At 40.2% G+C, this 27349-nt stretch overlaps 1 protein-coding gene across 10 annotated transcripts in view; it reads left to right on the plus strand.

Annotated features, from left to right (window-relative positions):
- Positions 1-27349, plus strand: part of LOC105465044 (EMAP like 6) — a 257059-nt gene that overhangs the window by 186444 nt on the left and 43266 nt on the right. For 8 of the 10 annotated variants that reach the window (XR_011611730.1, XM_011713242.3, XM_071076695.1 and 5 more), the window contains 6 exons: positions 12-164; positions 338-469; positions 8189-8277; positions 14224-14400; positions 25761-25962; positions 26072-26198. Coding sequence is in view for 8 of the 10 variants with exons in the window: in XM_011713242.3 (XP_011711544.2) it covers positions 12-164; positions 338-469; positions 8189-8277; positions 14224-14400; positions 25761-25962; positions 26072-26198 (880 nt within the window). In the remaining 2 variants the exon portion in view is untranslated. The other 2 variants (XM_071076700.1, XR_011611731.1) reach the window with 2 other exon arrangements.

A 27349-nucleotide genomic window follows, 5' to 3' on the forward strand; every position in this document is an offset into this window, starting at 1 on the left:
TTCTTCTGTAGGTGGAAGATGCTGTGCCTTTTCCCCTGATGGGAAAGCCTTAGCAGTTGGCTTGAATGATGGGAGTTTCCTGGTTGTAAATGCTGACACTGTTGAAGACATGGTCTCTTTCCATCACAGAAAAGAAATGATTTCTGATATTAAGTTTTCAAAAGGTGAAGATGACAGCAGATACTTTTTAAAATAACACAGTCTTGGGACAAAAAATTACAAGAATGAACTATTTAAATGTTTCTTTGACCATTTCCCCACTTTTAAAATACTAAGTTCCTGGAAGTAAATTCCTATATAAGATACTTTGGTGTTAACCCCACATTTTTCTTTATAGATACGGGAAAATACCTTGCCGTGGCATCCCATGATAACTTTGTGGATATTTACAACGTACTTACAAGCAAAAGGGTTGGCATCTGTAAAGGTGCTTCGAGTTATATTACACACATTGACTGGGACTCTAGAGGTAAAGTATGTTGTGGCTTTTAAAATAGAATTTCTGTGTTTAAATAATGTCCATTTATGCATCGTTTCTAGAGAGAACGGCAGTTGAGTATTAGAAATGGGAAAGGGGAACGACTATAATTTTACAACCCAGAGGCAGCTGCTGCTAACATTTTGAATATTTTCCATCTTTTTATGCTTAAGATTATTATTGTCACTATTGATTCAAGCCATTGAGTTTTGAGATGGTTAAAGATACATGATGCCTTTTGTTATCATAGCAAGCCACCACCTCACCTTTAGTTGGGCGTGCTTTCTCCTTGTCTTGGGTCTTCTTTCTCCTTGTCTTGGGTCTCCTCCTTCTCCTCCTGGCTTGTTTCCCTTTTCCACCCAAGACTCCACCTCTTAGAGAACCACCCAAAAAACCTCAAGCAATTTTCCTCCTCCAGCAGAGGTAGAAATCTACATTCAGCCTGCCTAAAGTTTCTCTGCTCTATAAAACTCCCAGCCTACTCCCACCTCCTCCAAGTCATGCCCACAAATGCCATCAGGATTTGTCTTTTTAATAAATCTAGCTTTTATGGTGTTGCAAAGTCTTAAGCTAGCAAATGTGGAGGCTCTGGAAGTGAGTAAGACATGGTTTCTGCTCCCTGTGGAGTTTATAATTGAGTGAGGGAGACATACTCATCCATAAATAATACAAGAGCACAAAGTGGGTATGGTGTGAGTAAGCAGTGGTGAGTCACAGGGGAAGTGGTGAGCAGGGACTCAGAACGGGCCACGGCAGCATTCAGTACCCAGGATGGAACATTGCACTGTAGGGTGAGTCACTGTAAATCCTATCCTCGAGACTCGGCTGGTGTTAAGAGTCTGGAGCAGGCACTTGGGAATGGGCAGCATTCCCGCCTTCAGAGACATTGTAATCCACTGTGGTAGAAAAGCACCATGCCCAATGTATGCCCTGAGGGAAAGCTCCTTGGAGGTAATCCACGGAGCCTCCATAGAAGGAAGTAACCTTTGAGGTTGATCTTGAGAGTTGAGGAGAAATCCACCAGATAGCGCAATCAAGGAAGAGCCATTCCAGGCAAGAAGGAATATGGCATATGAAGAGCAAAGGTGGGAAGAACCAGGGGGTGATGAAGAAATAGAAGTGCTGAGTGGCTGAGGGTGTACAGGGAGGGGAATGTGGAGATGCAGGCTGGGACGGAGTAGAAGTTTCATGCTGAACTGTGTACTTGTAGGTACTAGGTAACTCCGAGGGATCTAGAGTGGAGCATTCCCTCCCATCTTGGGGAGAAGACGTGAGCCTGGAGTGGGGGCAGTTAAAATTAATCAGGAGAACGATGATGAAGGCCTCAGCCAAAAAGGGATTTCAGAGATGCCAGAACATTTTTTTTTTTTTTCAAGTAATTCTTGGAGTAGTGGCCTTAGACCAGGACTTGGAAACCCTTCTGCCCAACAGGTATTTAGTTGTAACTATACTTGCCATACTGGAATTTGGGCTTTATTTCAGCTTTACAGCATTCAGGGGTTTTATACAGTGCAGTAGATAGAGAAGAAAGCATGCGATGCACTGCATTTATACAAGGTAGTACAAGTCCCAACAAGGGCAAAGGGAGATCAGATAAGTCCATTTCGCTTTCATGTCAGGGCAGTGACAGCCGGACACAGTGCCGAGGGCTTCGACCGGCATTTAAGACCAGGCAGGACACTATGACTTATGTAGGAACTGGTGAGGCCGATGAAAGCAGTTGCTTCTCAGACTCTTTGATATTCTCTGCTTTTTTTTTTTTTTTTTAAAGCAGTGATTTCTCCCTATTTATTATCTTGCTATTCTCTTGCCAGGTAGAATAGGGTGTGATTAACTTTATTTAGAATCCAACACACACACACACACATATACACACAAAATACCTGATACAATATGTGAAATCCCATTACCCAGTGACTATTAGGGGTTAAAACCCATTATTGTTTTTATTAGGCAGTGAAGAGTCCAGAGAAAAGAGGGTATATAAAGAGTAAATTTTGACTGGGAAGATTTCTTAATTATTTTGAATTGTAAAATACACATAACAAAAATTTACCATTTTAACCTTTTTTTTTTTTTTTTTTTTTGGAGACAGAGTCTTGCTCTGTCTCCCAGGCTGGAGTACAGTGGCGTGATCTTGGCTCACTGCAAGCTCCGCCTCCTGGGTTCACGCCATTCTCCTGCCTCAGCCTCCCTAGAAGCTGGGACTACAGGTGCCCACCAACACGCCCGGAAATTTTTTGTATTTTTAGTAGAGACGGGGTTTCACCATGTTAGCCAGGATGGTCTTGATCTCCTGACCTCGTGATCCACCCGCCTCGGCCTCCCAAAGTGCTGGGATTACAGGTGTGAGCCACCGCACTCAGCTCCTTTTTAACCATTTTTTAAGTGTACATTTTTTAAGGATGTTAAAAACATTGACACTGTTTAAGGATGTTAAAAACATTGACACTGTTTAAGGATGTTAAAAACATTGACACTGTTTAAGGATGTTAAAAACATTGACACTGTTATGCAACCATCACTGCCTCTGTCTCACAACTCTTTTTGTCTTGTAAAACTGCAGCTCTATTCCCATTAAATGATAACTTTTCATTTCCCCAACCCCTGGCATCTACCATTCTACTTTCTGCCTCTATGAATGTAACCACTCTAGGTACCTCATATAAGTGGAATCATACAGTATTTGTCTCTCTATAATGGGCTTATTCCACTTAGCATAATGTCATCAAGATTCCTCCATGTTGTGGTGTGTGTCAGAATTTCCTTCCTTTAAAGACTGAATGTTTCATTTTATGTATAGTCCATATTTTGCTTATCTATTTATCTGTTGAGGGGCACCTGTGTGGCTGCCACATTTCAGCCATTGTGAATGATGCTGCTATGAACATGAATGTACAAATATATCTTCAAAACCCTGCTTTCAAGTCTTTGAGGTATATACCCAAGGGTGTAATTGCTGAATCATACGGTAGTTCTACTTTTAACCTTTTGAGGAATTACTATACTGTTTTCCATAGCAGCTCTACCATTTTATATTCCCACCAGTTGTACACAAGGGTTCAAATCTCTCCACATCCTTGCCAAACCTTATTTTATGTGTTTATTTTGATAGTAGCTGTCCTAATGGATGTGAAGTGTATCTCATTGTGGGTTTCATTTGCATTTAAGGAGTTTGTTATTAATTCTGCAAACCTATAGGCCCTGTGTCAGATGCTAGGGGTATAAAGAGAAGTAAGTCCCAGATAGAAAGCACAAGATCTCAGCCAGGATCGGGGAGTGCTGCTGTGGAGGGACCTGGGGAAAGGTCTGTGTAAAGTCTCTCAATATGGAGCCATCACTTGGTGGAAAGAGAAGCAAACCTCCCTATTTCCATAATCCTGCACAAGGCCAGCCTCCTAAAGCTCAGGAGGCTGAGGGAGGGCACTGGGAGTGAGCAGGAGAGGAGTGGAGTCAAAGGTCTTTGAAAAGCTACCTTGCCTTTCATCATAAGGGTGCCTTCAGTCAGGTGAAAGGATTGGACCAAGTGCTTTCTGTGGATTGAGAGTAGTAGAAACACTTCTGATTTTTAGGGAGGAATTATACCATCTGGAGAATAAGAGAAAGTATGCCTGTGAATCTTGCCTGATCTAACTCCACTAGCCATGAGACATGTGTCATCCTGATATTCCTGCATTCCTGACATCCCAGTCCCCAAAATGCCTGATCCCGGGAATATGCCATGCTGCCTCAAGACCAGCCTGGCTTTCACAGCAGGGGCCTCCAGGGTCTGGCAAGGTTGACAGCAGAAATTAGAAGCAGGGATGTGTTTCATGCCTTTGATCCTGTTGAAAATAGTGAAAGCATTTGCCAGAGCCAACTGGCTTCTCAGCGGCAGGGATGGCACAGCCGCCAGCCTCAGCAGCCTCTTGTGCCCATGGCAACTATAGGTCCTTGGAAAACCAAAAAGTGCATTGGGCTTTTGCAGGAACATCAGCTACCCCTGAATGAAAGCTCCAGCATGGAATACTTGAGAAAGAAAAAATGTATGGAGGGAGAGAAAACATAGAAAGGATATTTTCTAAATGCTGTAAGTTCATTTCTAGAAATAACAGGCTGTAACATCCTTTACAAATTAACAATTTGAAGGCTGGGCGTGGTGGCTCACACCTGTATTCCCAGCACTTTGGAGGCTGAGGTGGGTAACCTGAGGTCAGGAGTTTGAGACCAGCCTGGCCAACATGGTGAAACCCCATCTCTACTAAAAATACAAAAGTCAGCCAGGTGTCGTGGCGGGTGCCTGTAATCCCAGCTTCTTGGGAGGCCGAGGCAGGAGAATCGCTTGAACTGGGAGACAGAGGTGGCAGTGAGCCGAGATCGCACCACTGCACTCCAGCCTGGGTAACAGAGTGAGACTCTGTCTCAAAAAATAATAATAAATAAAATAAAAATGACAATTTGAGCCATAATAGCACATTTCATTCCCATTTTTATTGCAAATGGCCTGATATTTGGTACATTTAGTACCAATTGTTGGAATTAGTCTAACTTGTAAATTATATAGCAGCCGGGGTGATGTATCTGGATCACTTTGTGGGCTGCAAAGCTCTATGGTACCTGCAAGATGTGTGATGTAAGGACATGGGTGTCTCAGCTTTTAATCTGTGCGAACAGATATTTCCAGTGAATAAAAATGTGATTCTGAAAGAATAGGATTACTGTTTTTGTAGAGCAATTATAAATGCATTAAACAGAGTTTTTGTTCTTGATTCTGCTCCTCGCCCTCAGAATATTTCAGTGGTGATAGAGAGAGAGACAGCAGGCAGAGAGAAAAAGGAGCGGTGACCTAAATATTTCCTTATGCTTAAAAAATGTGTATTAGCAGCAGTAAAGAAAATTTTGGTTTTAAAAAAAATACTCTTAATCATTCCTTCCTCATAGAAGAATAGCTTTTTGGTTTGGTTTTTTCTTCTTCACATCCTTGATTGCAAAGAACAGAAACCCACCAACCAGCTTAAACTTTCTTTTTTTTTTTGAGACAGGATCCCACTCCGTCACCCAGGTTGGAGTGCTGTGGCACAATCTCAGATCACTGCAATCTGTGCCTCCTGGGCTCAAGAGACCCTCTCACATCAGCTTCCCAAGCAGCTGAGGCCACAGGCGCCCGCCACTATGCCCGGCTAATGTTTTTTTTTCTGTATTTTTAGTAAATATGGGCTTTCACTATGTTGCCCAGGCTAGAAACCGGCTTAAATTTTAAAATAATAATAAAAGATGAGTTTATTGGAAAGATACGGAGATACTTTATAGAATCCAAGAGCAAGAAACAGTCTGCCAAGGAACTAACTTTAGGAATGAACTAGAAAACACACAGGAACCAAGCAAGCAGTTCCTCTCCACTCCTCTCCCACTCTTAGGCAGCGAGTTTCAGTATCCACTGCTCTTCTGCGTCTTACCTCTGCCTATGACCCCTCTCTCTGCACAAGTGGCCTTTCTCTACCTCATCTGCACATGGCCAGTCTCAGCTGCCCCAAAATGCCACCCACAGGCCCAAAGTCCACATCTCATCCCGGTAGGCACCAGCTGATTCAGCCTCTTGGATTCCAATTTCCCAAGAGAATTTGATTACCCTGCTCGGTGTGAGCCTGGCCCCTCCATGGTCAATGTCTGCCCCCAGAGTACAAACATGACCACGGAGGCAGTTCTCAGGGAAGGGGCATGGGCTACATGGGGACCCTACGAGCTGTCTGCAACGCTATCCAGCACTTCTGGTACTTGTCTATGTGTTTAGATTCTCAACTATTTTTGCAATCATAAATTACCTCACTGAGAGATTTTTCTCGTTTTTGGTTTTAAGTGAAGTACGATCTTTGAAACTATGGTGTAAAGTAAGTTGTTGGGATTTATCTGAGGATTACAGTCCTCTGAGTTATTTTAGTATCTCATGGCCAAACATCACCTAAAATTAGCTGTATTCAAAGAATGTGTTCACTGAATACTTTAACTGTTTGTCCACATGCTTTGTCATTTGCAGTCACTCTTGAGTGTCCTAAAAGTAGAATTACTTTACAGTATTGGTTACTCATTTTCTTATAATTCTAAATAGCCAAAGATAACTCCCTTTTTTCTTTTCTCACTTACATATATTCAGCCATAAAGTCAGAAGATGTGCCCATTTCAGAGTACACATTTTCAGATACATTTGCTCCAAGTCAAGGAAAAATCCCCTAATGTTATCATTCACCAAATTAGAAATGATTACAGTTGTCATTTAGAAATGAGAGAACCTTATTTTTAGTCATATAGAAGTAGATCTACAACTTCTTAAGATTAGCCAAGCTAGGCTGGGCATGGTGGCTCACTCCTATAATCCTAGCAGTTTGGGAGGCCAAGGTGGGCGGATCACCTGAGGTCAGGAGGTCAAGACCACCCTGGCCAACATGATGAATCCCTGTCTCTACTAAAAATACAACAATTAGCCAAGTGTGGTGGTGGGTGCCTGTAATCCCAGCTACTCGGAAGGCTGAGGCAAGAGAATTGCTTGAACTCAAGAGGCGGAGGTTGCAGTGAGCTGAGATTACACCACTGCACTCCAGTCTGGGAAACAGAGCAAGACACCATCTCAAAAAAAAAAAAAAAAAAAAAAAAGATTAGCCAAGCTAGATTTCAGATCAAGTTGGTGCCTATTTAAGTGCTAAAGAACATGATTAAACCGAAAAGTTCTTATTTTGGTATTATTTTTCTAAGAAAGATATTTCAAGACTACTAGAAGAAACATAGTTATGGGGAAGAAACAAAAGGAGAAATATTATGTATATTTATACTGAATTATTCATAGGTGAAATATTAGGATGTCTGAAATTTGCTTCAAAATAACCTAGGGTGGAGGTTCATGAAACAGGCTTGGCCATGTGTTAATAGCTGTTGAGGCTGGACAGCGGGCATCCAGGGGTTCTTTGTACTCTTCTATATGTGTTTGAAACTTTCCATAATATTTTTAAAATGCCAAAAATACTGAAACATATATACCTTGAGTCATTTACATTTTAAGCCTTACAAGATTGTTGCCATTGTAGGAGGAGAATTAGGAAATCTAACCTTTTTCAACATCAAATCCAAGATTATAATTGTGCATCAGACTGAAAGACTATTTTTGCCCAACATTTTCTTTGGGGAAAGTCCTGGATTTCTTGTCAAATTTTCAAGTAGGACCAGAGGGTGGGGAAGGAATGAGCATTTATAGTTTATTTTGTGTGTTCTGTTTCTGGGCTTTAAAGGCAAACTTAGAATTCAGGCCGAAGTAAATATGAATGCCCACAATAAGCGATTTACTTCTAATTGCCGTAACCTTCCAATGCCATATTCTTGCCAACGCAGTTTGCTGAGAGGCAACTGGGAAAAAGAGGGGGAAAACTGATTTTTCTCAGGCTTTGGAAAACTATGTTTTCAGTGCAGCAGAATAGAACATATCAAACTTTATTCTTCTGTTATTTGAATGATGTTCAAGGTCAAATTTTATGAAGTCCATATTCTGAAAATCACAGCTTTGGGGTTTGTACCACATCATGTAATTGGCGGTACATGCCCTTCTGAATAATTCAAAATGTATTTACTCAATTTATGAGACTTTGATTAAAATGAATCAAAATAGCAGCACCCATGCTTCTCATTTTATAATAAAGAGTTAAAGTCAGAGTTTAATTGTCTCTCTACTTCATTCTTTCGTAACAGGAAAATTATTGCAAGTTAATTCAGGTGCCAAAGAACAACTTTTTTTTGAAGCTCCAAGAGGCAAACGGCATATAATAAGACCTTCAGAGGTAACAATCATACACAAAGATTTTTTAAGATATTTTGTGAAGATTTAATATGTGCATTTTAATAAAACCTATCACGTTAACTACTAATATGTATTACATTTAGTATACCTTTAAACTTGATCATGTCTTAAATCCGATTGCTTAATCTGGTTTCCAGGTTCCCGGAACATAGGGACTTATCACACCGCTGGTGGAGCAATGTACAGTTGATGCTCTGCTTAATTTTTCTCTGCCTGAAGACAATGAATAAGCTGACAATTTGGATGTTATATATTCCTTTCTCCATTTGACATGTCATTTTGTGCAAAGCTTTTTATGAACATACATTTTGAAACGTGTTTTCTCAATGTTTATTTGTAATTATGAACATTATTATCTATAACAACAGATTTTTTTTTTTTTTTTTTTTTGAGGTGGAGTGTTGCTCTTTTGCCCAGGCTGGAGTGCAGTGGCGCCATCTTGGCTAACTGCAACCTCTCCCTCCCAGGTTAATGAGATTCTCCCACCACAGCCTCCCGAGTAGCTGGGATTATAGGCATCTGCCACACACCCAGCTAATTTTTTAATTTTATTCTTTTAGTAGAGATGGGGTTTCCCCATGTTGGCCAGGCTGATCTCAAACTCCTAACTTCAGGTGATCCGCCCACATCGGCCTCCCAACATGCTGGGAGCAGATGTGAGCCACCGTACCCAGCCTGGAAATTATTTTTTTGAGACGAAAACAATCTGCAATCTGACCATTGTATTGTATCAAACTGTTTTCTTTTTTCTATGTTTCCTCATGTCCTTAGCTACATACATCATTTTTTAATTGCTGAAATCAAAGCCTAGATAAAATTTTTGAATTCCTAAACTAACACCCTCTTGAAAGCTAGATAGATGCCTTTTGTAGACGTGTACCTCTTTCACGGTGTACACATAACGAGCCCTGGTCTAAGTGTTGACGAGGATGAAGAAATATTGCTTCCTTAGAGGAAAAGGAGGTAAGGGTATGCTACTGAGTGGCAGGCATCTGTCTCCCCCTCGTTTCAGTTTGCCAGTATCTTAAACCGTCCCAGTATTGTAAGGTTCTCCCAAAGACATTTGGACACGTGTACATTTGCATTTTCATTGTTTGTAAAGGAAGTATATGTGTAGTACTTTAAAAATATACATTGTCATAGATCATGGCATTGTATTAATGGAAATTGTTCACTGAGAAATTTTGATCTCACTCCCCTCCCCAGTTCCAATTTATTTGTCTCTGATCAGTCCTCTTTTTAACTTTTTTATATAGAGGAGCTTTTATGGCCTTGAGTAAGAGATATTTTTAATTATGTCATTTATTCACTGGTCATTTGTTGACTGCCAGATACTTTATATATCTTTATTTTAATTTCAGCTTTTATTTTAGATTCGGGGAGTTACATGTGTAGGTTTATTACATGGGTCTATTGTATGACACTGAGGATTGGCATACAAATGATGGCATCACCCAGGTAGTAAGCACAGTTCCCAGGAGATAGTGTTTTAGCCTTTGCCTCCTCCTCTCTCTGCCCCCCAGTAGTCCCCAATGTCTATTGTTTCCACCTTCCTGTCCGTGTGTAGCCAATGCTTTGTTCCCACTTATGAGAACATGTGGTATTTGGTATTTTGTTCCTGCATTAATTCTCTTAATATAATGGCCTCTAGCTACATCCATGTTGCTGCAAAGAACAAGATTTCATTATTTTTTATGGCTGCATAGTATTCCATGGTGTATACGTACGACATTTCCTTTATCAGTTGGTCACTGTTGGGCATCTTGGTTGATTCCATATCTTTGCTATTGTGAATAGTGCTGCAATGAACGTATGAGTACATGTGTCTTTTTGGTAGAACAATTCATTTTCCTTTGGGTATGTACCCAGTAACGGTATTACTGAGTAGAATCGTAGTTCTTTAAGTTATTTGAGAAATCTCCAAACTGCTTTCCACAGAGGCTAAACTAATTTACATTCCCACCAGCAGTGAATAAGCATTCCCTTTACTCTTCAGTCTTACCAGATTCTGTTATTTTTTTTTACTTTTAATAATAGCCATTCTGAATGGTGTGAGATGGCATCTTGTGGCTTTGATTAGCATTTCTCCAATGATTGGTGATAAACATTTTTTCATGTTTGTTGGCTACTTGTATGTCTTCTTTTGAGAAGCATCTGTTCATATCTTTTGCTCACTTTTTTTTTTTTTAAGACCCTTTTTTAAGGGTCTTGCTGTATCACCCAGGCTGGAGTGTAGTGGCACCATCACGGCTCACTGTAGCCTCGATTTTCTGGGCTTAAGTGATCCTCCTGCCTCAGCCTCCCGAGTAGGTGAGACCGTAGATGCACACCACCATGCCCAGGTAATTTTTGTATAATAGTTTTAGTAGAGCCAGGGTTTTGCCGTGTTGCTCAGGCTGGTCTCCAACTCCTGTTGCCCACTTTTTAATGGGGTTGTTTTTTTACCTGTTGACTTCAGTTCCTTTTAGATTCTGGATATTAGACCCTTTTCAGATGCATAGCTTGCAGATGTTTTCTCCCATTCTGTAGGTTGGCTTTTTTCTCCGTCAATGTTTTCTTTTGCTATGTGGAAGCCCTTTAGTTAATTAAACTTGTCAAGTCTCACTTGTCAATTTTTGTTTTTGTTACAATTGCTTTTGAGGACTTAGTCATAAATTCTTTCCCAAGGCCAATGTCCAGCATGGTATTTCCTAGGTTTTCTTCTAGGATTCTTGTAATTTGAGGTGTTACATTTAAATCTCTAATCCGTCTTGAGTTAATTTTTGTATATGGTGAAATGGGGGCGGGGGGTGCAGTTTCATTCTTCTGCATATGACTAGCCAGTTGTCCCAGCACCATTTATTTAACAGAGAGTCCTTTCCCCATTGCTTATTTTTGTTGACTTTGTCGAAGATCAGATGGTTACAGCTGTGCAGCTTTATTTCTGGATTCTGTATTCCATTGGCCTGTATGTCTTTTTATACCAGTACCAGTCTGTTTTGGTTACTGTAGCCTTGTAGTGTAGTTTGAAGTCCAGTAAAATGATACCTCTGGCTTTGTTCTTTTTGCTTAGAAATGCTTTGGCCCAGGCTCTTTTTTGGCTCCATGCAAATTTCAGAATATATACACCTATATTTTAATCCTCATAACAGTTTTACCTTAATAGTTGTCAATCTGGTTTTACAGATAAGGAAACTAAGGCTCTGTGGGGGCTGTGATCTCAACCCAGAGACATCTGTGTGTGACTCCGTGGCCTAAACCATGAAGCCTCTCAGTTTCTCCTGTGGATTTAAACATCATTTCACATCACTTCAGCTGTACTTTCCCTTCCTGTTTTAATGCCCCCAAATAAGTATACTAAAATGAAATGTAATTTAACAAAATGGTAGAGGAAGGTGAGGCTGGCTTGGAACAGATGAGCAATTATTATATAAAAGAATATGCACAAGAGGAAAATTAATGTTATAATGCTCCCCAAAGTGATAGGCGCTTGCTCTGAAGAGTTAATTTGTTACCCCATGGTGCACATTTGTTACTCCAGAGGCTGATTCATGATGATGTTGGTTGCAAGTCCCTCCAGCTGATGCTTTCTTGGCCAACTTCCCTAGTGGTGCCAAGGCCCTTCGACTGAGCATGAGGGATTTTGGAAAATCTTTTTCAAATAAGCAATTTTTTTTTAAAGAAACAATCATGGCAAACTAATACAAAGCTTACCCAGCAAATTGTTAAAATATGACAAATGTTAAAATGCCTATTTCAAATCCATCTGATACAAACGGTACAGTTAAAGCAGCACCACATTGGGAGGCAAAGTCTCTGGAGCAAACCTCCTGCTTCAGCTTCCTAAGTATACTGTGACTGCAGTGATGTAACCTCTCTGTGGGCCTCAGTTGCTTCCTTTGCAAAATGATAACATACCTACCTGAGGCAAGGTGCTGAGGAAGGGATCCTTTGAGGACTCTCCTTCTATCTTAGTTCCAGCATTTTTAACAAGTTTATTTAACCCTTTTGCATTGATGGATTATAGATATAATTCTTTTTTTTTTTTTTTTTTTTGAGACGGAGTCTCGCTCTGTTGCCCAGGCTGGAGTGCAGTGGCCGGATCTCGGCTCACTGCAAGCTCCGCTTCCCGGGTTCCTGCCATTCTCCTGCCTCAGCCTCCCGAGTAGCTGGGACTACAGGCGCCCGCCACCTCGCCCGGCTAGTTTTTTGTATTTTTTAGTAGAGACGGGGTTTCACCGTGTTAGCCAGGATGGTCTCGATCTCCTGACCTCGTGATCCGCCCGTCTCGGCCTCCCAAAGTGCTGGGATTACAGGCTTGAGCCACCGCGCCCGGCCAGATACAATTCTTAATGCTCCATTTTAAGTGCAGTTTCTGTAGCTTCCAGCAAGTTAGACATTTGCTTCCCCTGGAGAGTACGGTGTCCTGATCTGGCCAGTGGTGTTGTGTTGCGGTGTCTGCCAGGGGAGCAATACCAGCTCCCTTTCCTTTCCTGCTGGGATAAGGAGGCCAGCATCACTGTGGGGATTGCAAGTGGACTAGGAGATGGAATCTAGAATTTGGAAGGGAGTCAATGGCCAAAAGCCTGCTTCCAGAACCAGCAAGGGATGGTTCCCTGCTTCTCTTCCTGTGAAGGTTAGGTTAGAACATCATAAGGGGTTGAGGGACTCTACTTCTAAAACTGAGATGATTTCTGGGGGAACCACCTTGAGTCACCTCAGTCTGTGTTCCTACCTGAGGCCCCCAAGTCACAGGACCAGATGCAGATTTTTGGTTCCACTTCTGTGTGCCTCCAAAAGAAACACACAAGATTAAATGAGGAGAAATTTGAGTGACTAACAAATGTATAGCATCTTACCATGTTGTGACTAAAACTCCTGGCTGCATCTTTATCTTGTAATTTCTCTTCTAAGCAATAACAACAAGCAGAGATTAGGCAAGGTACATTAGCAGCATGCAAAGCAGTTTCAGATTGAAAAGGAGAGCTCTGGGCTTTAATTTTAGCTACAGTTCTCTAATTTCTTATACTCCTTCTGAACAGTGCTTTGTCTAAAGAAACTGGAATATTAAGGTGTAATAGCAGATCTTGAATGAAAGTAAATGAGACAAAATCTCCCAGGAAAGCCATAATGTTGTTATTGTCTATTATTGTTTTAAGTAAATGGAAAGAAAACCCTCAATCTTATCAGGATTAACCTATAAAAATTACAAATATTCTAGCCAAGAATTTCAGACAAAACAGTTTTAAAGGATAAAAGATTCATGGCAATACAATATGAACAGCTCTTTGGATTTTTACAGTAGTCTCTCGAGAGCATACAGGATATTAAGCTTGCTGCAGAATCTTATTACTTTTTCCTCCAAGGAAGCAGTCATTTTTTTTTAAGTTCTGTCTAGTAACTTCTTAAAATAATTTGCTAAATGATCATCTCCATTGATCAGCCTAGCTTAGTGATTCTCAACTGGGAGCAATTTTGCTTCCCAGGAACATTTGGCAATGCCTGGGGACAAGGATATGCTACTGGCATCCACTGGGTGGAGACCAGGGATGCTCTAAACATCATGACATGCACAGCACAGTCCCAACAACAGAATTTTCAAGCCTAAGACATCAGTGCTGGGGTTGGGGAATCTGGATCCAGCTTATGGCTTATACAGTGATAAATGTCTAGTTAAGAACTAAAATACCTTATTATTGTCAAATTTCCGCAATTTCAAAATGTTCATTTTATCTAGAGAAAAACACTTGGATATTTGACTGCAGTGTTGGTTTCTTAATGCAAATAACCACTTTAAATATGCAAGTTAGAATTTATGTACCTCAGCACTCAACAAAAATGCCTATTGTTGTCAAAGTAATTTAGAATTACTCAGGTGCAAACTGTTTCTTTTAAATAAAACAAACTAGGTTGTGCAAAAATATAATTCCCTTTTGTTCTTTTTCAGATTGAGAAGATACAGTGGGACACATGGACCTGTGTCCTGGGGCCCACCTGTGAGGGAATCTGGCCAGCACATAGCGATATAACTGACGTAAATGCTGCCAGTCTTACCAAAGACTGTTCCCTTTTAGCCACTGGAGATGATTTTGGTTTTGTTAAGCTTTTCTCATATCCCGTCAAGGTAATATTGCATGTTTATTGTCTTTACTTGCTCAGTCTCATTAATAACCTTAAATCACCTTAAATCTGTCTATTGTATCTAAGTGCATTTTTTAAAATTTGAAGTCATAAGCAGTTCATATTATCGGAGTATTATTTATGCTGTATAAAAACCTCCCTGACATTGTGTTTGAGTGACTAATTTCAGTGCAGTTCTCACGGCATAGAATTCTACCTTGAAAGGCCTTTAGCGGTCACCAAATCCAACATCTCACAAACTGCAAAGTAAGTGTTAACTTTACAACCTCTCAGACCAGTGCCTTTCTGACTTTTATTAGGATACTTCCACAGATGAGGAACTTAATACCACACAGCAGCCCAACTGATTTTTAAATACCTCCAATTATTAAAACGTTTTCCTCTGTGTTGAGCTGAATTCTTTACTTTCCTCTTTTTTTTTTTGTACAGTGGCATGATCTCAGCTGACTGCAACCTCCGCCTCCCGGGTTCAGGCAATTCCCTGCTTCAGCCTTGCAAGTAGCTGGGATTACAGGCACCTGCCACCATGCCACACTAATTTTTGTATTTTTAGTAGAGACAGGGTTTCACCATCTTGACCAGGCTGGTTTTGAACTCCTGACCTTGTGATCCACCAGCCTTGGCATCCCAAAGTGCTGAGATTACAGGCGTGAGCCACTGTGCCTGGCCTCTTTTCTTTTTAAATACAGTTCTACCTTCTGAACCATCATTAAACAATTCCATTCCTCTAACAGCCATCATCTTTAGTAAGATCACATTTGACCCCCTGAAGTCTCACTTTTTTTCCAGCCTAACATTTCTAGTTCCTTCAGCCGTTTCCCATATTCCATGGCTTACAGCTGTCCCCTCCCTTTAAGCACACTGCAGTTTATCAATTCTTCCTTCAACTGTCTAATCTAGAACTGTATTCAGTATTTCAGTTGTAATCTGATCAGGTCAGAGCACAGTGGGACTGCTACCTTCTTGGTTTTGATGTTTACATTTATATTAAATCAAACGAAAATGACGTTGGCCCTTTTGCCTGCCACACTACAAAAACTGAATTCATAGACGTCAGTCTCAAAAATGTTGAGATTATCCCCCAGCCTATACTTACACAATTGATGTTCTAAGATCTGAATACAGAAGTTTACATTCATACCCAAAAATTTTTATTTATTTCTTCTAAGTGTTCCGTCCTATCTGTATCTTTGAATACCTTGTCAAAGCATTTTCTCTCCCTTGCAGCATCATGTCATCCTCTGCTTTCACAATCCTGAGTTCTAAATCATAGAAAAAAAGAGAGACTGGAACAATCAAACGTCAATTCCGGGAACCTCCCCGTCAATTCAATTTTACATTCCATTTATTTATTTATTTTAACTAAAGAGTGAATGAATGACAGGGTTTTGCTCTGTTTCCCAAGCTGGAGTGCAATGGCACAATCACTGTTCACTGCAGCCTCTACCTTCTAGACTCAAGCGATCAATCCACCTCAGCCTCCCCAGTAGCTGGGATTATGTGCATACCACCATGCCCAACTATTTTTTTTACTTTTTGTAGAGAGGGGGTCTCACTGTATTGCCCAGGCTGGTCCCAAACTCCTGGACTCAAAAAATCCTCCCACCTGGGCCTCCCAAAATATTGGAATTACAAGCATGAGCCACCACACCCAGCTGACATTCTGTTTGTTAATCTACACATTGTAACAGTTCTTTAATCAGTAACAAATATTTAAATTTACCTCCCTGTACAGCCGTTTATCCTAGTCCAAGAAGACATCATTAAATACTTGGCTAATGTCTTGCCTAAAGACAAGTGGATTTGGTCTCTGTCATCCTTAATCTCTCCTAATAAGTCAACCTATAAAATATGTGAGGTTAGTTCACAGTATACCTGTTACTGTCTGGTTATCACTACTTCTTTTTCCAAATGCTTATTGAACTCCTGTGTAATATTTCATCCTAGAATTTTCAAGGGATTACATCACCTCATGAATCAATATTTGCCAGAACCTATTTGTTTTCCCATTGGGATACAAGAACCACTTTATGTTTGATGCCACCTCTCCTGATTTCTAAACTTTTCAGCTATTACTGTATTGTTTTTGTGGTCACATTTGAAGGTACCTGTACTCACGTAACTGAGTTGTTTTCTCCTTCGCGGTTTGAAGAACATTCTCTTTGACGGAGGAAATGAGAAATTGACTTTCAGTTCATGTGAAGCCATCTGATTAAGAAGTGTTCCTAACTTTTCTCTATTTTGCTTCTATCCCTAAATATATCTTTCACATCCTTTTCAAAAGTCTTATTTTTTGTCTTCATTCCAGAAACTACACTTAAAAGTCTGTGCAAGGCTTTTGTATTCATCCTCAATTGTTTGCTCCTCCTGTCATTTGTACATTTTAACCTGAACATACCAGTTACCTCTATGGCCACTTTGGTTACTTTGGACGCTTTTCCTCTCTTCTTCCTTTGTTAATATCTGATTAGATTATCGTCAGTAGCCCTTTCTAAAATACACATCTGATTATGTCCAGTGTTACCTTCATTGCCCATCCCAAAGCCACCTGCCACCCTTCTGCCAATGATCTGTCACTTACCAGCCCTTCTTATTTAATCAGAATTTAGTTCTAAGTAGCCATTTTCCTTGCTATTTCTACGTATAAATGAAATTGCTAGCAGTACAAGGCAAAAAGTTAGTGATACCCTGGTTTTAGTAGACCGAGGTTTTGGAGTATCTGTTTAGATAACTAAAACCCCCACAGTACTATTGCACCTTGCTAGTACTTTCCCTGCCTGACAAGGTGGCTTGTCTATATATCACCATCATTTCAAGTTGTGTTCCTCAGACCAGAGTTCCAGGGAGGTATATCTCAAGTGGCCAGGAAGGAACCTGTGCAAAAGCTCTGGAATCCTATTCCTGTTTCAACAGAGTTACACTGTTTTGTATTTTGCACATTCAGCTTCTGTGTATGCTTTTTTCCTAAGATTTTACTGTGAAGATTTTCAAGCATACACATAAGGCAAGAGAATAATATAGTGAACTCACAGAAACCCACAGCCTAAATTCTGTAATTTAAAGTAAACTGTAGAATTAAGAAAGAAAAATAAAAACCTCAAATGACCTAACTTTACACTTCAAAAAAACTGGGAAAAGACCAAGCTAAGCTTACTGTTAGCAGAAGGAAGGAAATAATAAAGATTAGAACAGGAATAAATAGGGACCATAAAGAGAATAGAAAAGACCAACAAAACTAAGAGTTGAGTTTTTTTTTTTTTTGAAAAGATAAAATTGACAAACCTTTAGCGAGACTAGCCAAAAAGAGACTCAAAATTATAAATGAAAGAGACATTATAACCGATACTGTAGAAATACAAAGGATCATAAGAGACTACTTTGAGCAATGACATGCCAACAAATTGGATAACCTAGAAGAAATGATACATTTCTAGAAATATACAACCTACCAAGACTGAATTGCAAAGAAATAGAAAATCTGAACACATCAATAATGTGCAAGGAGATTGAATCTGTAATCAAGAACCTCCCAGAAAAGCCCAAGACCGTGTGGCTTCATGTGTGAATTCTCCTAAATATTTAAAGAAAAAAATATTGCCAGTCCTTTTTAAACTCTTTCAAAAAAAAAAAAAAAAATTGAAGAGGAAGGAACACTTCTAAACTCATCTTATAAGGCCAGAAGAACCTTGAGACCAAAACCAGATAAAGACATTACAAGAAAACTACAGGCCAATATGCCTGATGAATATAGGTGCAAAAATCTAAAACAAAATACTACAAACCAGATTCAACAGCACGTTAAAAAGATCATAGGACATGATCAAGTGGAATTTGTCCCTGAGATGCAAGGATGGTTCAACATATGCAAGTCAGTAAATGTGATATACCACATAAACAGAATAAAGGATAAAAATCATTTTATCATCTCAGTGGATGTGGGAAAAGGATGGACAAAACTCAACATCCTCTCATGATTAAAAACACTCAAATTAGATATAGAAGGAAGGAACTTTAGTAAAAGCCATAAATGAAAAACCCACAACTAACATACTCAATGATGAAAAGCCAAAAGCTTTTCCTTTAAGATCAGGAACAAGTCAAGGAAGTCCTTGCCAGAGAAATTAGGCAAGAAAAAGAGAGAAAAGGCATCCAGATCAGAAAGAAAGAGGTAAAATTATCTCTATATACAACATGATCTTATATATAGAAAACCCTAAAGACTCCCCCTCAAGAAAACTGTTAGAATTAATAAAGTCGGTGAAATTGTAGAATACAAAGCTAACATACACTATTCAATTACATTTTTATATACTTAGACTATCTTAAAAAAACTGTGCCATCAAGACGAATAAAATGTTTAGGAATAAATTTAGCCAAGGAGGCAAAAGAACTGTATACTGAAAACTGTAAGACGCTCATGAAATAAATTGAAGAAGACATAAATGGAAAGAGATCCTGTGTTCATGGAGTGGAAGAACTAATATTGTCAAAATGTTCACACTACCCAAAAAATAATCTACAGATTCAATGTAATCCTTATCAAAATTCCAAAGGCATTTTTTTCACAAAAATTGGAAAAACATCCTTAAAATTTATATGTAACCACAGAAGAACTACATAGCCAAAGCAGTCCCAAGAAAGAATAAAACTGGAAGTGTCACACTTTGAAATACAGATTTCAAACTATATTACAAAACTATAGTAATCAAAACAGTATGGTACTGACATAAAAACAGACACATAGACCAGTGAAACAGAATAAAGATGCCAGAAATAGATCCATGCATGTTATATAGTCAATCTTTGACAAGGATACCAAAGGTACACAATAAGGAGAAGACAGTCTCTTCAATAAGTGGTGTCAGGGAAACTAGATATCTGCATTCAAAAGAATGAAATTGGATCTTTATCTCACACCATTTAGAAAAATTAAAATGGATTAAAGACTTAAATGTAAGACCTGAAAACATAAAACTCCTAGAAGAAAATATAAAGAGTTTTTTGACATTGGTCTTGGCAGTGATTTCTTGGATATAACAGCCAAAGCACAGGTAAAAACAAAAGCAAGTGAGACTATATCAAACTAAAAAACTTTGCACAGCAAATGAAATAAACAACAAAATGAAAAGGCAGCCTATGGAATGGGAAAAATAATTGTAAAACCCTGTGTCTGATAAAGGGTTAATATACAAAATATATAATGAACTTGACAACTCAATAGCAAAAGCCATGATTTTAAAACAGGCAAATTACTTGAATAGACATTTCTCCAAAGATGACATAGAAATGGCCAACAGGTATATGAAAAGATGTTCAACATCACTTATTAGGAAAATGTAAATCAAAATCACAGATACCACCTCATGCCTATTAGGATGTCTATTTAAAAAAGAACAAGTGTTGGTGAGGGTGTAAAGAAAGGGAACTCTTGTATACTGTTACGCCCACCAACAGTGTACGAATTGGTATAGTCATTGTGGAAAACAATATGAATGTTTCTCAAAAAATTAAAAACTAATACGTGATTCAGTAATCCCACTTCTGGGTATATATCCAAAGGAAATGAAATCAGTATCTTGAAGAGATATCTACACCACCATGTTCATTACAGCATTATTCACAATAGCCAAGATATGGAAACAACTGAAGTATCCATCAACAAATGAATGGATAAGGAAAGTATTTGTGTGTGTGTGTGTGTGTGTATACACACATATATATGGTGGTATATTATTCACCCATAAAAAAGAAGGAAATCCTGTCATTTGCAATAGTGTAGATGAACCTGAAGGACATGGTAAGTGAGATGAGCCAGGCACAGAAAGACAAATACTTTGTGATCTCACATATATGTGGAAGTTGAAAAAGTTGAACTCGTAAAAGTAGAGAGTAGAAAGGTGGTGGCCAAGGACTGGAGAGTGGGGGGAAATGGGGAGATGTTGGTCAAAGGGTATAAACTTTTTTATTTTATTTTTTTGAGATGGAGTTTTGCTCTTGTTGCCCAGACTGGAGTGCAATGGCACAATCTGGGCTCACCATAACCTCTGCCTCCTGAGTGCAACTGATTCTCTTGCCTCAGCCTCCCAAGTAGCTGGGATTACAGGCATGTGCTACCATGCCTGGCTAATTTTGTAATTTTAGTAGAGATGGGATTTCTCCATGTTGATCAGGCTGGTCTTGAACTCCCAACCTCAGGTGGTCCGCCTGTCTCGGCCTCCCAAAATGCTGGGATTACAGGCGTGAGCCGCCACATCCGGGCAAAGGGTATAAACTTTTAAGATAAATAAGTTCTGGGGATCTGACATACAGCATGGTGACTATATTTAATTATACTGTATTATTTACTTTAAATTTGCTAATAGAGTGGATCCTAAGTGTCCTTACCAAATATACACACACACACACAGTGGTAACTATGTCATGATTAATGCATTAATTAGCTTGATTATGGTAGTTATTTCACAATGTATGCATATATCAAATTCTGTTGTACACCTTGAATATATAAAATCTTTGTTAATTATACCTCAGTAAAGCTGGGAGGAAAAAGTACATTTTAGATATCAAGATTTCTTACCCCTAAATGTTACATCATGCACATTATTATCTAGAGTTCAAGATTTGCTTATGATATTTTTTAAGTAAAATTTACATACAGTTGAAATACATAAATGTTCAGTGTTCCATTTGATGAGCTTTGACCAAAAGCTCATATACCTGTATAACCATCTCTTATGAAGATACATAGGCCATTGCCACCCCAGGCTGCTTCCTCATACTCCTTCTGGGCCAGTCCCCATGCCCCCTCCCTCCTCAGGTCGAACAACTGTTTCAGTGTTTTTCACCATAAATTTTACCTGTTTAAGAATTTCATATAAATGAAATAGGTACTGCTTTTTATCTAGCGTCTTTCTCTCAGAGATGTTTCTGAGATTCATCCATGTTGCATAATAGTTCATTCATTTTCATAGCTGAGTAGAATTCCATTGTATGGATATAACAGTTTGTTCATCCATATTCCTATGATGAACATACTTTTCCAGTTTTGGGTTATAGTAAAGCTGCTATGAACATTTTTAGACAAGTCTTTGTAGACATATGCTTTCTTTCTCTTAGGTAAATACATAGGAGTGGAATTTCTGAGTCATGGGGAAAATACATAACATTTTAAGAAATTGCCAGACCTTTTTCCAAAGTGGTATCATTTTGTATTCCCACCAGAAATGTAAGAGTTCCAGTTGCCGATACTCGGTATTGTCAGATGCATAAAATTCAGCTGTCCTGGGGAGTAGATAATGGTATCCAGTTGTGTTTTCAGTTTACATTTCTCTGATGACTAAGGATGCTGAGCACTTTCTCGTCTATTTGCTGTTTGGGAAGTATCTGTACAAATCTTTTGTCCATTATTTTAAATTATCTTTTCATTCTTAAGTTCTGTGTCAGATTTGATTGAAGAAATAGGTTCATAGCTTAAAAAGACTACTAGCCAAATACGAATTATTTTGATAGAATCACTTGTCTTCCTCTTTTTTAAAAAAGAATTACTTATTTACTTATTTTTGGAGATGGAGTTTTTGCTCTTGTTGCCCAGGCTGCAGTGCAATGGCGTAATCTCAGCTCACTGCAACCACTGCCTCCTGGATTCAAGTGGTTCTCCTGCTTCAACCTCCTGAATAGCTGGGATCACAGGTGCCTGCCACTAAAGCTGGCTAATTTTTTATATTTTTAGTAGAGATGGGGTTTCACCATGTTGACCAGGCTGGTCTCGAACTCCTGACCTCAGGCGATCCACCTGCCTTGGCCTCCCAAAGTGCTGGGATTATAGGCATGAGCCACTGCATCTGGCCTCTTCTTTAAAAAAAAAAAAAAAAAAAATCTGATTTTTCTGGCACACTTTCCTTCCGAAATACATGAATCTCTTGCCAATGAATATTTCCAGCTGTATAGTCACACTTGTCCAACTGCTCTCACTCTGTTGAACAAAGTTCATTATCTGTTGTGAACTGAATGGTTGTCTTCCCAAATCTGTGTGAAAGTCCGAACTCCCAATGGGACTGTCTTTGGAGATAGGACATTTAGGGAAGTAACTAAGATTAAATGAGTTTATAAGGGAGGGGCCCTAATCTGAGAGAATCAGTGTCCTTATAGAAGAGATGCCAGAGAGCTAGCTTTCTGTCTCCACACACACACTGCACTCTCTCCATGTGAGCACACAGTGAGAAGACAGCTATCTACAAGCCAGGAAGAGAGCCCTCGCGAGGAACCAAATTGGCCAGCACCTTAATCTTGCCCAGCTTCTAAAACTGTGAGAAATAAATTTCTGCTGTTTAGCTACCCAGCCTAGGGCATTTTGTTATGGCTACCCAAGCAGACTAATGTACCATGCCATTGCTATATTCTCGCATTGAGTTCTATGTCATCAGTCTTGGTGATACCTGTGAGATCTTATTACCACCACACAGCTCTGTGTCCAAAATTCAAGTTCCATTTGTTAGGAGCTAAAATCATGTCATTATCTTGGCTCTTTTTCTCATTCTACTTTCCCATGAGTGGGTATTTCTTCCAGGCATTTTTCTTTCCATGCCAGATGTGTATCTTTATTAATATTCAGTTTTATAGGTTAAAGCCTTCTCAATTAGATCGTTAGTGCCCTGACAACCATCTTGTCCCAGCCTCCATGAGACAGACTCTAACCTTTGTCAGAGCCTTAACAAGAGCATGACCCATTTTTGTAGTATCTTAAACCATGCATCAGAAAACCAAATTCTGTTTTTTGACTCGATCTGTATGGCCTGCTGATTGCTTCCCATAGCCTCCCTTCCCTTCCAAACCTAGACCCTTCTGCTAAACGGAGAGAGGAAAACAACACTATGTCATTTGCATTTTTAAAACCCTCCATGCCCTCAAGTCCTTAAGTTTCCTGCTCAGAATGTCAAAAGCTCTGGAGAATGATTTTTCAGGGAGAAGCTTGGCATGGAAAATTTTACAGATAGGGAAACTGAAATGTGAATGTAGGGGGTGAGTGCCCAGCTTTCATGAGATTCTCAGAAATTTCCTCCCTACAAGGGATTGGCAACCACTACTCTGGAGACATATTCCAGGTTTTTTTTTTATTTAAGACAGAGTCTTGCTGTTGCCCAGGCTGGAGTGCAGTGGTGTGATCTTAACTGACTGCAACCTCTGCCTCTCAGGTTCAAGCGATTCTCCTGCCTCAGCCTCCCGAGTAGCTGGGATTACAGGCATCCACCACCCTGCCCAGCTAATTTTTGCATTTTTAGTAAAGTTGGGGTTTCACCATGTTGGCCAGGCTGGTCTTGAACTCCTGACCTCAAGTGATCTGCCCGCCTCAACCTCCCAAAGTGCTGGGATTACAGGCATGAACCACTGCACCCGCCCATATTCCAGGTTTTTCTGGTGCTATCATCCATTATTTCATCACTCGATGAATAAGAGAGTCGTGGGGAAGCAGCAAGTTCTGATGGGGGTAACAAATGCAGATTCGGCTTGAAGACCCAGAAGGGTCATTCATCCCACTGGCTGTGCCAGGTCTTGAGGATGTTTTCTCCATAGGCCCTGCCGGGAACCACTAAACATTGCTGCCAGTGTCTCTCCTGAAACAGCAGCTGGTTTCACAGAACCTTCTACCCAGTGTCAATTCCCTTTATTGTTGCATGGAGCAGTGATCTCGTTTCCTATTCTGAGAATCTTGAATCACCCACTGCTGGGAGAATCTCTGCCTTGTTAAATCTCTTCATTGGCCCTGAATTTTTTCCTCTCTTTCTCTTCCTCTATGTCCCTTTTTTCCCCTCTGCAACCTGAATCTCATCCCTTAGAGTCTGTTTTTCCCTGAACCTTTCTTTTTTGCATTTTTTCTTCCCATCTGGAAACCCTGTGTCCCTCTTATAAGTTAAGGGTGTAGAGAGACATTTCTCGTGCTCTTTTACTTCTGTAAAGAAATAGCTTGCATTTGTGGTATATAAACTGGATGTGCTCCTGCTTCCAGCTAGAAGACCAGCAGGGCACATGGCTGCAGCTGCTGTGACTGTCCTCTGTTTCCATGCCTTCTGGATCTCACATGTTCAAACAGGTTTTTCTTGGAAATTCTTTTGTCCTGCCTATGCTAGCAAACTAATGACTCTGGAGGGCCTCCTGGAAGTAGACCTGCCTGTTTGCTTCAGGAATCTTTCTAGGCTCAGTACTCTACTGAGGAGTTGGCAGTTCCACTCTGCTGTCAGCTAGGGGTTGGCCAAATACAGGGAGATCTTGACCGGGAGTATTACAAAGTCACAAACGCTCCTGCACCTGTTCACTGCCGCGTGTCTATGCTGGTTTCAGATTCTCCAGCATGCCAGTCCAAACTCCTCTGGGAGCCACTTGTAAATTAATAAAATTTTCATCTAGGATACTGGTGGCTCTCACGACCTCAGAGAGTGCGTGTGGCTTTCCAGATTGTGTAAGGTATTCCCTCGGAGTCGCTGAGAGGATGGAAAAACTCCACCTCTTTAAATGGCTCCCGCTGCAGCTGTTTTTGCCAGGCTGTGGCTCATGAGCTGAATATGGAAACTCTTTCTGGTGCCAGCTTTGATTTTGCACCACTTGTCAGGACTGCCCTGGCGTGAGCAGCTGACTCACATTCCACCCTCCACCCTCTGCCCTCTGCCCTCAACTGGGGATAAAGGTGGGGTGGCCTGGGCACACCAGTCAAAAAGCTTTCAGTCGTTACTGATAAATTGGGTTTTATGTATTTGGCTATGTTTGTTGAAAAGGAGCTTTATCTTTAAATCAGTGTTTGAGTGTTTCTGTTAAAAATGCTTTCTAGCGTCTGTGGCAGAAACTGTTAGTTCATTTTACATCTTACTTGGGGCCCCAGGTTTATAAGAGATCCTTTGCTCTTCTGCCACTGCCTCGACTATGGTACAAAAGTCACTGTAGGGGATGGCTGTGAAGACACTTTTGATCTCAGATGTCAGCCAGACTCACAGTCAGGAGTTTACACTAAAGACCTGTGGAGACGGCACATTTGACATTTGAGAGAACCAGAACAAGCTTTTTATATGTCCACAGATTCCCAGAAAATAGGTTCTGTAGTCTAACATTTCATTCATTCCCTCAAAAAATATATATTGAGGACCTATTGTGAGCTGGGTACTGTTTGAAGAAAAAAAAGAGACCTAGTGCCTGCCCACATGGAGCTTACATTCTAATTGAAATGTAGGGAAATTGCTGTTGAACTGTTTCCTTTGTATCCAGTAGAAGCCAGTAGAAATTAATATGGATAAATGAGCCCAGAGAAAGAAATAATGAGACAGTGGCTGGGGTAATCACCAATTTCGGGCTTTACAGGGACAGCATGCAAGATTCAAGAAGTATGTGGGGCACAGTGCACACGTCGCCAACGTGAGGTGGCTGCACAATGACTCTGTGCTGCTCACAGTGGGCGGTGCCGACACAGCCCTGATGATCTGGACCAGGGAGTTTGTGGGGACCCAGGAGAGCAAGCTGGTGGACAGCGAGGAGTCGGACACCGACGTGGAAGAGGATGGAGGTGAGCCCCCACCTGCCACGCGCCTCCTGTGCCGACTGTACCTCCCACCACCTCCCTTCCTGGGCCACTGCAAACCAACTGGTTCCCCAATCTCTTTTTGTTGTTTGAGGCTATGACAGCGATGTTGCTCGAGAAAAGGCCATTGACTACACCACCAAGATCTATGCTGTGAGCATCAGGGAAATGGAAGGCACCAAGCCACACCAGCAGCTGAAGGAAGTTTCCGTGGAAGAAAGGTATGGTGTTGCCAGGTTTGCTTGCTTTTATATCTGATGACAAGAAACTTGTTTAAACCAGAGTGCATTTTCTTTGCCCTCAAAGTTGCTACTTGAGTCAGTCTTTTATAAATCTGCACAGGGTCTTCACCTGTACACAGGCTTAAGCTGGGAAAAAAAAAATGCACAACATCACAGTATGTGACAAAGGGTGGTTTATACTTTGTGGAAGTTGGTTCTGGAATGTGACTTGAATAGACATGAAATTTGGCTGGGCTAGGCTTCTCCATGCCCAGAAAAAATGCTAGGGTATTCCAAAAACAGTCCTGACTATGGCAGCTGATAGGAAAGCCTGCTGACCAGCAAGGTAGGAGGGAGGACAGGCTTCTGAGGTCATGGAGGAATAGTTGTGGAGTTGTGAAAAACCATCTTCCATTCTAACCAGAAGCTGTGCCTTATACTCCGTTCACTTGGTGTATCTTCTCTTACTGTGTCTTCATTTGCCCACATTTGTCTAGGTGGGTTTGGCAGTTCCAGCCTATCCCATTTGATTTTGTTGCCTTGGATCCTCTATGTAGAAAGTGTGTTTTCTGTTATTATTTTAGGGCTTTTCAATGTGCTATTTTAAGTATTGATAAGAATTGTTAAACACTTTAGCATTTCTAAAAAGAAAAGCTCAGAATTACTATATTACTTAATGTATCATATTCATGCTAAGAGAGGATATTGAATAAAAACTCTAATAACTAAAGAGAATTGCATGGATCTCAAAGATGTTTTAAGAATTCTGTTGGCTGTTCACATTGAGGTAGGCTCAATGTTCGCAATACACTAGTCCCACAATATGTAATTTATGAGATTCAAGTAGTTTGCATTTAGTATGGCTTTCTGCCTAACAATAACCAGTAAGTCTGACCTATCACTTCTTACTATTATGTGGGGTTTTAGATACAAAGAAATGTAACCTCCTTCTGCTCCTCCTCCTTAAATTCAGTGCCAGATGTTAAAATAAACTTGGTAAATGGTGGGTGTGCTACTGGCAAGAAGATTGAACCTAATGCAAAAAAGCCCTAATTTTTCCCTAGTGTCTTTTTTTTTTTTTTTTTTTTTTTTTTTTTGAGACAGAGTCTTGCTCTGTCGCCCAGGCTGGGGTGCAGTGGCAGGATCTCAGC

Source organism: Macaca nemestrina, chromosome 13, assembly GCF_043159975.1.
Source record: "Macaca nemestrina isolate mMacNem1 chromosome 13, mMacNem.hap1, whole genome shotgun sequence".
Taxonomy (NCBI): Eukaryota; Metazoa; Chordata; class Mammalia; order Primates; family Cercopithecidae; genus Macaca; species Macaca nemestrina.